Raw genomic sequence first — 13,571 nt, 5'->3', positions numbered from 1 at the left:
TAAATATTTTATTTTAATATTTTAAGTGCAAACTCTCCTTTATTTAAAGGTTTCCAAAACCAGCATATTTTTTCATTTTTGAAGAAACTATTTTGTCTCCACTTCATTTCTTTTGGAGATGTCCACTAAAACCAAAGTGAGCCATGATTGGTGCTGCACTAGCTTTTTAAACTTAATTTTATTATACTGTTGATTATTTTACTACACGTTTATACTTATTTGATAAAATCTTTATAAACATGATCAATTATCTGATTATATTTGCCAATCTAGTGATCATCGATGCACACTGGTTTTTCACAGAGAGGAAATTTCTAGGGCACTTGATTTAGGAATTGTACATTCGGACAGCACTACACAATGGCGAACACACTTCGCCATAGTGCACTATATATTTACATAGCTTCTGTGTACGATTTCTTAGACGGTGGTTGGCTAAATAATGGATTGGATTTATCTGCGCTTTTCAAGACACCCAAAGTGCTTACATTGTGTCCATTATTCATTCACTCCTCATTCATACTTGGTGATGGTAACTACTGTTGTAGCCACAGCTGCCCTGGGGCAGACTGACAGAGGCGTGGCTGCCAGTTCGCGCCTACGGCCCCTCTGACCATCACCGGGATCATTCATGCGCATTCACACACCAGTGGAGCCACACTGGAGGCAGGGAGGGTGAAGTGTCTTGCCCAAGGACACAACGACATTTTGGCTGGTGGGAGCGGGGATCGAGCCGCCAACCCTTCGATCATTGGACGACCCGCTCAACCACCTGAGCCACTGTCGCCCCATAAAATAAATTATGTTTTGCTTTTATAAACCTGTGGGAACACTGTTGTGTGACCAGTGACGTGCGGTGAGGTTAATGGCTGGTGAGGCACTGACGTCATCAGTCAGATTTACAAACATATGAACCATACTGAGTAACTTATTCACCATTTAATTGACAACAGTTAACGTGTTTTGTTTAAAATATCATTTCAACATGTTTTTTTTAATATACAAACTGCAGCATAGAAAAAAGCACAAACGTTATTATCATCTTAACTTTACTTGTAAATAAAGTCCATACGCCGCTCCTTCTGAAGAAAATGACTTGCCGCTTCCTATCACTTATGCTATTGTTTTTTAGCGTCATAATCTCAGGGCTCACCGGCGCCCCCTAACATGAGGCACGAGAATGTCTGGCCTCACCCAGCAGCTTTTTTGCCGGCGTTTAGCGCTCAGCACAAGAAACACGTCCCTCACATACAGTTATTTATAAAAACAAACACTGTACATCATATACATCTGCTAAATTATGTAAACTCAGCTCATATAGTACAAGTGATTGAACCGACATACAGAGAGACAGCAGTACCGTCTGACTGCATAGGTCTTGCGCAATCCAAGGTGAGGCTCAGCGGGCTGGTGCCTCATCGCACGTCACTTCTTAGTATCTGAACGGCAAATGCGGAAATTCAGCGATTTTGAAAAGAAAAAAATCACAAAAATGGTACATTTAAATGAAAAAAGACTGCAAAGCACAAATTACTGATTAAATATAATAACTGAATTTATTTTTTATTTTTTCTTCCCATTATGACAGGTGAGGCACAGCCTCACCTGCCTCTCCTGACTGCACGTCACTGTGTGTGACCCTTCTGTGACACTTTCTAGCTTAATTCTTGAATGTCGACTGTAAACAAAAATGAAACGTTGACAGTGAGGGCCAACACTTCCAGGACAAGTCAAAACTGGCATATTTTGTCAGTGTTATATTGAGCATTCCACCTGTCTAATATCCTAAGGGACTATGGCTGTTTTGGTTGTTCAATATCCAGAGGCACTACCAGACAAGACATGCTTATCACAACTAGGAGGGGACAGTTTGATAAAAAATTGATTGATAATAAGTATGTGAAAGTTTGCCATTGCAGTAAAATGTTCATTTGCATACAGTTAAAATAGCTCAAGGACAAATGGTTGACCCTCAAACATTTATCTTTGCAAAAAACCTGGAAACTCCTGTCTATCAGGAGAATACAGTCTATCTGACCCCATCGCCCCTTAGTTTTTCCCCTCTCATTTTCAGAGACAATGTGAGGTGTCCACATTTTTTGATTTACTTGTATCAGTCATGTTTGTACGGTATTATTTGTTTAACTGTTACCACCACGCCATTTTAATGAACGCCAGTCATAGACAGTCTATGACGACGCAAGCTCCTCTGGATAATTGTCTTCAGTTGCTTGCGACGCCATTTTTCATTTAGTACCACTTCTCAAATTACTGAAGTCAGTTTCTGATTCAAAGCACACGTTTTCTCTAAGATCCGACGAATCTGGGCTCTAAATCAAAGACTAACTTCAGCATCAAATTTACGCGGAAGTTGAGGTTACACTTTTTAAGAAAACGCCTACAGCTTTTTGACTGTTTTTGTTCTGCGTCTTTTTTGATTCGTTAAAACTCTTTGCGTTTCAGAATTAGTTAGGGAATTTTTATTTTATTTTACTAACTGCAAACGATCCCCGGAAGGCAGGGAAAACCGGAAGTGACTTTTAAACACGCCGGAGGACGATGAAGCTCGCGCGGGAATGAACGAGAGTGGCACCCAGGTGAGGTGAGCTTTACTGAAAAGACAGCCACCGTCTGCCGTTACTAGTTCTCAAATGTATCAAAAATGACCCGTTGTCCTATTAGCCGCTGCAGGGTCTTAGAAGTAAAGGTCTTCCGGGACCGAGTTTTAACCAAATGCTTTTATGATGGTCATCTGATCCGTTTGAACGTGATGTCGTAAAGAATATAAAGGGAAATTTTGTGATAAAAGAAAAAAACAATAGTTGTATACCGTACGTGCTAAAATATCGTAGGGCCGGGTTAATTCAATTTAATCTTCTTTTTTTACAAAGTGATCCCAGTCTTTTGTGCTTACGGGTGCGCTGCAAAAAAGATCCTCTTCAGCCTGATAGTCCCTCTGGTTTCTGTTCCTTAAAAAAAAGACAGTCAGTGATGTCAGGTGTTTTCTGACAGTCGGAGCTTTCATCTTCTTATTATGATGTGTGAGCTGCACCATTCACTCTACCTTCTGTTCTCATGGTAGTCTTCCTCACTGACCAAGAGGTGTGAGCATTAATGGATCCATTATAAAACAATGAAGATTCTCTGCTCACAATAATAAAAACATTTCCTTCAACTCACCTGATTTTTACTAAAATCCGTCGGATACGTTTTTAGAAACGTTTATCGGAAGACTTTGCTTTTTTTCATTTAAACTAGCAAAAGATAAAACGACACAAGCTCAATGCCTAGATTGTGTTGTTAAAGGACAGTCTGCACAGTTTAACGTTAAAATCAAAATTTGTGATCAGATATTAGATTGATTTCTAAGATCAGGTTAAATATTTTATGAGATTATTCACCAGCAATTTCATTGGCTGATTATAATTCTTTACATAAATCCTCATGTTAATTTTTTTTAAATGAAAGAGTAAAACCGATACTAAACACATAATGGTTTTCACATGAATGACATGAACGCAGGTGAAACGTGCAGATCCTGCAGACTCAGGTGGGAGGAGTCACGTGTAAGCGATTATGGAGTATCACATGGAGCATGTCGAGTTGACGTGTTTGCGTTTCTGCAGCTGCTTGCCCGTCTGGAGGCTCGCCGATGCCTGAAGGACATTGAACCTCGCCTGTTTGCCGAGGATGAGGGACCACGCCACGGTGAGTGTCTACTTTCTCTCAGCTCCTATTGACTTGATGGTAGCGGCTCATGTTTGCGTTTGACTCTGGCAGGTGAGGTGGTGGAGTTGTGCGGCGCTGAGGGCACAGGTGAGTTCAGTTGCAGATTGCAGTTTACAAAAGCACATCTAGTTCATGTGCTTTGAGACCAGCTGTGTTTTTCCATTTACTCCTTACAAAACATTCACATGAGTTTGTTTGATGTCTAGAACCTGTTCCTCCTGGAAAAACCCGTGTTTCATGATTTTTACTAATAATGTTCCTGACACACGATGAGAAGGAGTCACGTCACAGCTAAACATCCTGTGGTTGTGGTGGTATCAGCATGACATTTTGGGCCATTTAGTTCTTTTTTAAAGTGATTTTAACTATATTGAATAATGAGTTCCTTGAAGTAGCACAAAAGGTTGAGTCCATAGAAATGTAAACACTGGATAGGTTTTGTGTTATATCGTCCATTGGATGGTGCACAACAACAAAAACTGAAGTTGGATTGGCGCGTTGACTAAAGTTTTTTTGAAACTTCTGAAACTGACAAGAAAAAAAAAGTTTAAAGCTCTTGCACTGTAAAAATAGGCCTCTTAGAAATAAGTCAAATATTATTGTCCTATTGACAGAGTTTCTTTGAATAATCAATAACTCTAAAGTGTCCCTTGGTGTGCATGTGTGGGTCAAGGTTATTATAGTTAACGAAAACGAATGAAAAAACTAAAACTAGAACTGTAAAAACATTTTCGTTAACTGAAATAAAATAAAAACGAGAGTTTTAAAAAAAACGAAAACTAACTAAAACTGTTTGTTGTGTGTATAAAACGAACTGAAACTAACTAATATTAACCCCAAAAAATCCTTCGTTTTCGTCTTTGTTAATAAATAAGTCTTTTGGGTTGAAATAAAATCTATTTACTTCACGCTGCTAGTTTTACTGTGTATTTGACCCCTACGGCATCACGTTGTCTGTGACGTCACATGATGTCTGTCAGACACTGCCGGCTAGCGTGGTCATAGACATTTACATGAGCGTGATGGCTGCATTAAAAGTTGGGAGAAAGCGGGAGAGTCCTATTTGGGACTTTTTTGAATATAACAGCGTAGAAAACAAAAGTAAGTGCCTTGTAGTGGAAGCAGGAGACAAAATTTGTGGAACGCTCCTCAAAAGGGAAAAACCCTACGAATCTAAAAGTACATTTAAAAAGCACACACAAAAACACAAATCAACAGTACCTAGACAAGCTAGCCTGCCGCCCGCCCTCCCCCGAAAAAGAAGCGAGAGCAGGCAACGTAATGCTGTTATCGGCTGTTTTATTTTAATTTAAGGATGGTTGTCCTTGTGTCCTCTGAATAATAAGTGTTTCAAAATGTATCTTTGATTGAGTATTTATTATAAAATACTTATTCTGGTGATTTTGAATCAAGCACCTGACAAATATCCTAATTTACAAAAAAAAAAAAAGAAAAAACTAAAACTAACACTAAAACTAATAAAAACTAAATTAAAACGAAGCAATTTCAAAAAATAAAAACTAATAAAAACTAGTAAAGCTGCCTCTAAAAACTAATTAAAACTAAATATATTTAAAAATAAAAATTCAAGACGAAATAAAAACTAAAACTAATAAAAAATCCGAAACTATTATAACCTTGGTGTGGGTGAGTGTAGGAGTGATTGTGTGCCCTGCGACAGACTGGTGACCTGCAGGGTGGAACCCGCCTTCACCCAACAGCTGCCGAAATTAGCTCTGGCAACCCCGTGATCGTGTAAGGGATATAACTAGTTTAGAAAATGGATATATATATGAATACAAATAAATCTCTATCCCCGATACATTTTGGACTTTTTATTAAGGGAGCCAAACGGAAACTGCTCCGTTATGCCTCGAGCTTCCAATGTTCTTTCGAGGAACTGCAACATTTGGTACTTTCTGGTTTGCGTCATATTTAGAGATAAAGAAGGGAGCTTGGTCGAGCCTCATAAAAGTTGACATTTGTTTCCTCTAATGACAAAAACTTCTACTTCTGTTTAATGTGGAGTCAAATTTCTTAACATAACACAACAATGCCAATCATATTCACTGTCCCTACTTTGAGAAGTTGAGGCCTGTGTACTTGATTCAGAGCGACCACCAGTGTGTGACTGTGTGTGTGAATGTGTGTGTGACTGGGTGAATGGGTCTGTGACTGTAAAGCGCTTTGTCCTTGTAGGAAGAAAGGCGCTATATAAGTATACGCCATTTACCATTTACCAGTGTGGAACCGTGGCGTGACCTCTACCTGTGTGTCTCAGGGAAGACGGAGCTGCTGTACCACCTCCTGTGTCGCTGCGTGCTGCCAGAGGCTGCTGGCGGACTGGAGGTGGACGCCCTGTTTGTGGACACTGACTACAGCCTGGACATGTTACGACTGGTCAGCATTCTGGATAGCAGACTGAGCTCAGGTACCTGCATAGCAGCATTGGACCCATTTAATGAAGATCTGAGCCCTGAATCTGTGTTTGTCTACGGGTTATCTTCAGCCGGATTGGAGGAGGCAGCATTACGTTCCAGCCTTTCCCGTCTCCTTGTTGTTCACTGCTCCTCATCCTCCCAGCTCCTCCTCACCTTGCACTACCTAGAGACCACCTTGAATTCACGACCCAGCCTGGCTCTGCTTTTGATTGACAGCATTTCTGCCTTCTATTGGCTGGACCGCTGTGAGGGCGGAGCCAGCATCAGCAGACAGGAGGAGAAGCTCAGCAAGTGTGCAGAGCTACTGGGACGACTGCTCAGGTCTGTTATTATGACGGGTGTGGCTGTCCTTCTGAAGATGCCGCCTTGAGGCCTCACAGGTACTCCGGCTGTTCCATCATGCTCTCCACCTTGCTCTAGACGTGTGTCTCTAGTTGTGGAGACTACAGGCTGTGCAGGGGTGACCAGTCCCAGTCTTTTATGGAGGGTTCACATTTTCCTGCCGTATTCATTTTTGATGACCAGGGTTTAAACCAGGGGTGTCCAAACGAAGAGATGATGAGAGAGGGCCAACCATTCTTTGAACCATTATAATAACATTATATCCAAATGAAATATTTAAAAACAATTGTGTTGCAATGGGATACTTTTCATTTCTTCATATAAATGAAGAAATTAAAAGTATAAAAATATAATAAAGAAAAAGTCTGGGGAAAAAAGACTTTTTCAGTTTTTTTCCCCCCAAGTTTGGAGAAAAAAACGTTTGTCAGCATTAAAGTGTCTGTTCATGTGAAATGTTTCATATGATTCATTGTTAAATGCTCACTGTAAACTTCATATACACTGTTCTCAGAAAGGGCTTGGGGCGGTGAATAATTGATTTTGTGACAAGAGCCTGCAGGCTGATGGAAATGTTTACGTGGGCCTGCATTTCACCCGCAGGCTAGACTTTGGACATGCCTGGTTGAAGCATTTGAAAAAGACGGGTGGAGGTAGATGGAAAAGAAGCAGGACCCTGGCCCTTGAGGTCATACCCTAGTCTAGAGTTTAGAGTTCTGATGGTCCAGCAATCATATCAGAGTTTCTAGTTATGATCAAGGAGGTTCTGTTGTACCACTGTTCAAGTACTCTGGTTTATTTAGTATGGTCAGAGGGTCAAGAAGTGTTTATGGCTACTTTCACACTGCAGGCTGAAACGACCCAATTCCGATTTTTTTTTTGCCCCTATGCGACCTGTATCTGATCTTTTCATGACGGTCTGAATGACACAGATCCGGTCTTTTCAAATGCGACCCAGGCCACTTGGGTATGTGGTCCTGAATCCGATACGTATCCGATCTTTTCAAATGCGACCTCCGTCTGAACGGCCACAGGGCTCCAGACTGCGAGCAATTGGTCGCATTTTGCGACCAAAATTTGAGAGTGTGCGACTGAATTTTACATCCAGTCGCACATGTGCGACCAGTAAATTTGCCTCCCCCACCCTTCGTATTTTTTTATACATTAAACGTGGAAGGGGCACATCAATGATCAATGAGATGCGAGCGCACACGCACGCAGGCAGACACACACTCGCGCACATATTCATGAAACGCGAGCACGTACACTCACACGTGATGCCTGTGTGTGAGGCGGCCACTGCCTGTGAGAAGAATAGGGAAAGCCACTGTGAGTGGCTAAAATGCGTGGAGGGGGAGGGGCCTAGAGATAATCGAGTGCGCGTAAACATCTGTGGGAAGGAAACTGAGACAAATATCATCACAACCTGATATGTGCGTCTGAGGTATGAGCAAGCGAACTATTGATTCATTCTTCCGACCTGCGGCTAGTGTACCAGTGCCAGAGTCTACAGCAGGGGTCTCAAACTCGCGGCCCGCAGGCTATTTGCGGCCCCCAAGATGATATTTTGCGGTCCCTGCCTTAATATGAAGGTTTAATGTTACTGCAGCCCGCCAGTTTGTATGAATGACACTTTTTCATTGTCGTGCGCGGAGCTGACCACAGTGGGGTAAATGACTCTTGGGGGCGTGACAATGACAGGGTTTGAAAGCAAGAAACCTGACAGCCCCCTCCCCGGACCACATTAAGGAGTTCCTTACTTCCTTTAGAACGTATTTATTCGCTCGTAATTTTCTAAATACATGCAGTCCGTGCTGAACTCTTCTCTGGGCCGCACAGAACCGGAGGAAGGTTTAGGTTTTGGTTACAGTTACGGCGGCGCATCAAACGGTTATGCACGGCCGTTACGGCAGCACACCGCTCCCGCGGGAGTCGGGTCAGCTGAGGAGCATAAATGTCCCACACCTACATGCGTGACAGCTAACGGGGCTTGAACTTTAAACACGTGCGAGCAAAAACAACATTAGTTTTAGACTCACTGAAAATACGTGGGGAAAATGCAACGATAGACGTGTTTGAGATGAACCGGCGGCTCGCCTGGATCGTTGGGGACACCAGGCGGGGGGGCTGTGAGATGAAAGCGAATCTGCAGCAAGACTGAAGGAGGACAGGAAATTGGAGTTGTCCTTAACATTCAATTTAGTTTTAATATTCCTCTCCCCCTTAGTATGATATGTGTTATTATATATTTTATGATTATTTTAATGTTTTGTAATGTATGTAGCCTTTTTTAATGAATTGGTATTTTAAATTATTTTAATTAATCTCTCCACTACAAAAACCATCAGGACACATGTCCCATAATGCATTGTTTTGTAGTCTGTAGTTTCCAGCTGTGTCCGGGTACGTTTGCCCCTTGCTCCCACCCCTTTCTCGCGATATTTTTGTGATTATTGACAGGTGAAGTTGGAGCAAAAACAAAAATATATGTCACACACCTGGGGCCTGTTTCAGAAAGGAGGTTCAACCAACTCTGAGGTTGAACTTGAACTCTGAGTTGGTCAATCGGGAGATTAACAACTCTGAGTTTTCTGTTTCAGAGAAGCTGATCCGAGTTAGATCAATCAACTCTGAGTGGACTGATTCGGAGGTGAGCGTGCGCACCGCGTCTATAAGAAGCCATTATCAATGGAGCGCAGATATCACGAGTCACCATGGCAACCGTGAAAAAAAGAGGTCTGCGTATTTTTCGCCAGCTGAACTTGACGTGCTGCTGCAGAGTTACAGTGAATATGAGCACATATTCCGGAAGAAAAGCAACACCGCTGCATCTGCAAAACAGAGACAGTTAGTGTGGGAAAACATAGCTGCTCAAGTTAATGCGCAAGTTTGCATTTAAATCATTGTTATAAAACATTGGCTGTAATAACTTTTTAAATAGCGTAAGGAGTGAAATAAAAAATGGCGATGTTCAGGTGTACTTTTGAAGTGTTATTCCTGGTGTAAATGCATGAAATGCTGCATAGTGTACAGAACCAATCTGGGGGAAAATGCATTTAACGTCGGTAATGTTTAGAGGACTTTTTTGTTAACCTTCCCCTCTTGCAAACTTTGGTCAGTTTAATATTAATACATGAAATTGTGTTTTTAAAAGTGAACTTTTGTCTACTGTTGAACCTTTCGCTGCGCGAAGACTTCTCCTTTCTTTTCTCTCGTCTTTCCGACCGACCGTGGTCAGAAGCGCAGGGGAGATTTCCTTCAGGGCCGAAGGGAATTCTCCTTCGGGGTTCACTTCTCGTTGGAAACCCTCAACCTCCAGAGCGGATTAAGAATGACTCCAAAACAGTTATTCTGGGAATGACACCTTCTCTTTATTTAACTAAGTGCTCCGCTCCGTCCCCCCCCCCCCCCCCCCATCTGCACCTGCACACGCCCCTCCCCTTCTCTCTCGTGGCTCGCACCCCGCTCAGCACACACACACTGCAACACTACCCTTGTATTGATCAAGTGGTATAGGTTTATATGGGATTAAGAAATTAAGCAGTACTAGCAAATTGTGTTTCCAGAAAGTAATTGTTACATTAATCTAATTCAATGTCCCTGGTTTCATTTTCATGTAGATGCAATCCTGCAGGAATTAAAAGAACATGGCAGCAGCTAAAAATGAAGTATAAAAACATAATTCAATCAGGTCAAATGTGAGCATGTCATGGATGTAGGCTTTGTTGACAATATTTGACATATGAAACATCTACATAGCAAGACCTAATGTTGTTTTCATTTTGTATATGTGATTGACTGCAACGAAAAACGGTAAAACTCAAACAAAAACGTATGAGGAAATGACAAAAAATCAAGTCTTCTCAAAATCCTCTCACGAGGTAAATATAATTCTCTATGAATTAATGCAGCCTCTTCGTCTATTGGGTCCTCCAAAAAAGGACAAGCCATTCTTGTCACTTAGACCGTCTCTGTGTGACGGAAATGTGGGGGATGAAGGTTAAAGCGAAAAATACCGCTTCGTCTTTAAAAAGGGGAGGAGACCGGCAGAAACTTTGAGTTTGGAGAATAAAACCTGCTCCCGACCAGGTTAGGTTCACAGCATAAGTAACCATGGATACTGACTCCGAGTAAAAGTTACCTCTCTTTCAGAAACGGGTTTGACTTACTCTGCTTTCTCTGGTTTAACAAACCTCCCATTCTGAAACGGAAAACCCAGGGTTTCCCTGATTTCAGGGTTAATGCACTCAGAGTTTACACTTAACCTCCTTTCTGAAACAGGCCCCTGGTGATCTGCTCAGCGTTGAGTTCACCTGGGTGATCTCAAACACGCTTATTGTGCATCTTGGCTGCACCTATTTGGTGTCACAAAGATAAATTTCCATCTGTTTTCTTTACTATTTGTACTGTTATGACAGTGATGGTGCTGTCAGTTTACCTGTTGTTGCATCTTCAAAAGGGCAGAATAAAATGTGACACTGAATTTGAAACAGCACATTGTTATTTCTGCATCTATTATTAAAGTATTTATTAGTAATACAGTGGAAATTAGTAGATTTGGTTAGCATGTTAATTTACAGTATGCGCCCCTAAATTTTCTGGTTGTGCCCCTAAAATTTTCAGTTAGGGGCCACAGTGCTCCTAGTGAAAAAAGTTAGTCTGGAGCCCTGGGCCAGGCCACATGAATCCGACCCGTACGTCATTGATACGCTACAAACTTCATAATTCTGCGTTGAATTAGGCGGGAACTAGAACATAAACAACAACCATGGCGGACGTTGCTGCTACGACCAGTCAGTGAAAGGGAAGCGAGGTCACCGATTTGATTAATATTTGGGGTGACAGCTCTTTTCAGGCCAAACTCAAGGGCTCTTATCGTATTGTAAACTACCTTATTGTAGTTTTAAAAAAATATTTCCAGCAAAATGGCCGAGCGTGGTGTTGAACCTTTCCTGCGATGACTTTTTTTTCCCCTTTGCGACCGTGGTCAGAAGCGCGGGGGACCGAAGGCGGATCCTCCTTCAGGGTTCACTTCCCCGTTGGGACTCTTAGATTCTCCAGAACGGGTTAATAAAGAATCAACAGCATTTATTCTGAGGGAAGCCTTCTTTTATTACCGTTCTCCTTCCTCCGTAACACACAAGATGAATGTGCACCCCCCCCCCCCCCCCCCCCATTCTCTACCTAGCTGCACGCTCTTCTCCTCTCTCTTACACACACGCGCGCACGGCCGCAGCACATAAATATCTCCATTCCACAACAGTGGGTCCAGATGATCCTGGCTCCAATGCCTTCTTGAAATGAGAAGATTGTAATTGTGCTGGCTCCTTTGTGAAATTAAATGTATTAATACAAAAACAGCTCCGTTGTTGACAACACTGTTTTTGACATCCATGTTAACGTTAGCTACTTCCCCAAACAACGAGTGAAGTCGTTCACCGTTGGGTACTCTTCTGCGCATGCGGGTCACTTCTGGGTCATTTCACGGTCACACAGGAGATCACAAAAATTCGCATTTTAATTGGAAATGTGAACGGCCTTGCAAAAAAAATGAATTTTTTCAAAGAATCCGAATTGAGCATTAAGCCCTGCAGTGTGAACAGCCTATGTTGAGAGGTTCTCATAATCCTGAAGGATATTCCTTCATAGGGTTCAGTAGTTCCCAGTAGGGTCCACTGATCTGTAGTGGTGGTACTGGTTCACCTTTAACCTTTAACACCAGTCGCTGGTGAACTTAAAAAACACATGATCTTTGGCTTACCGTCCCTCTTGGACCACTACCATCATCAACGTGAATCAAGGTGGAGAAATGCGGCTTTTGATATCGGCTTGACACGTTACAAATGTAAAATAATGGTGCAAAGTCGCTTTTCTCTGCAACAGAATCAGCTGATTAAAGACCCATTATCTGTCACACACCTAGGTGTGTGAAATTTGTTCTCCGCATTTGACCCATTACCTGGGGGAGCGTTGAGCTGCAGACACAGCCACGCTCGGGAGCCATTTGGTGATTTACGTTGCTTGTGTCATCACGGATAAACGGTTGAAGAGGTCCGGTAGTCGAAAGTGCGTTAACACTGGAGCTAAAACTCCGCTTTAAAAGGGTTAAGAGGGGTCTATTATCTGCAAAACACGCAGACCCACTAGAGCAAAGCTGGCTTTTAAGAGTCATAAGATCCTCTAATTGCTGAATATATATATAATTTGATGTTTTTTTGTTTTTTACCAATGTTGGAATCAATGGAAACAACAGCAGACAGACCTTTTCCTTAGAAGACTATGTTTGGATGATTTGTCTCCATGCATTTTAGAACATTAAACATTCGTGTAGTCTCTGTGTTTTACGAGTGTTTGTACTTTTGGCTCCAGCTGTACTTTCAAATCATCCAGTGTTCAAACTGTCAGGTCGCATTTATTTATGACATTTATTTTTTAGGAACTAGGATTACAAGACGAAAAGTGAACTTTTCATGTGCACAATAATACGATACATAGTATGAACTGGCACCAGCTGTTTACACAGAAGTTTTTCTTGTACTCGGGGCGAAAGGCTTTTAACCTGCAGATTTTGTTTTTTCTCCTCAGGGATTACAAATTCACCATCTTTGCCACCTGCCATACCATTAGGAGGAGTTGTAGCGGACTGGCTGCGTCACGCTCTTCCACTTTAGAAGCTGACCGCCCGTATCTGTGTCGCCCCTGGCAACGCCTTGTTACACACAGAGTGCTGTGTTCTCGACAGGAAGCTGAAAACCACACAGCAGGAGGAAGCAGGGAGGAGAAAAGACAAGTGTTTCGTGTCCACTGCAGCTCCTCTTCCTCCAGGACAAAGGCTTCCAGGATCAGCTCCTTCTGTGTCACCGATGCTGGAGTCCAGTTTATCTGAAGTTATTTTTTTCTGAAGAAGTTCTAAATTTTTCTGTCGTTTCAATGAAAAACTTTCTAATAAAATCTGATATCCCTCTGTGAAGTGGATGTATTTGTTGTTTTCAATGTAAGTGGCAGTTCACAATAAACTTTCTCCCACAAAACAAGCAAATCTGTCTTCAGTTGTTTTACAAG

General features: G+C 42.0%; 1 protein-coding gene across 3 annotated transcripts; it reads left to right on the top strand.

The window, feature by feature from the left end:
- Positions 1-2,403: 2,403 nt before the first annotated feature.
- Positions 2,404-13,548, top strand: xrcc2 (X-ray repair complementing 2). Of its 3 annotated transcripts, none has more exons than XM_023950347.2 (6): positions 2,404-2,597; positions 3,627-3,708; positions 3,781-3,816; positions 6,011-6,160; positions 6,239-6,491; positions 13,095-13,548. In XM_023950347.2, exons 1-6 carry the CDS (start codon positions 2,577-2,579, stop codon positions 13,393-13,395), a joined length of 843 nt encoding a protein of 280 aa, XP_023806115.1. In that variant the 5' UTR covers positions 2,404-2,576; the 3' UTR covers positions 13,396-13,548. The 3 variants fall into 3 exon arrangements, with proteins under 3 accessions (XP_023806115.1, XP_023806116.1, XP_023806117.1); XM_023950348.2 differs by having other exon boundaries at positions 2,406-2,597; positions 6,239-6,550; positions 13,095-13,241; XM_023950349.2 differs by lacking the exon at positions 6,239-6,491 and having other exon boundaries at positions 2,431-2,597; positions 13,095-13,479.
- The last annotated feature ends 23 nt before the right edge of the window (positions 13,549-13,571 follow it).

Source organism: Oryzias latipes, chromosome 20 (assembly GCF_053564925.1).
Source record: "Oryzias latipes strain Hd-rR chromosome 20, Olatipes_Hd-rR_3.1".
NCBI classification, from domain to species: domain Eukaryota; kingdom Metazoa; phylum Chordata; class Actinopteri; order Beloniformes; family Adrianichthyidae; genus Oryzias; species Oryzias latipes.
Note: the sequence above shows the minus strand (reverse complement) of the source record. Positions and strands in the feature narration are given on the sequence as shown.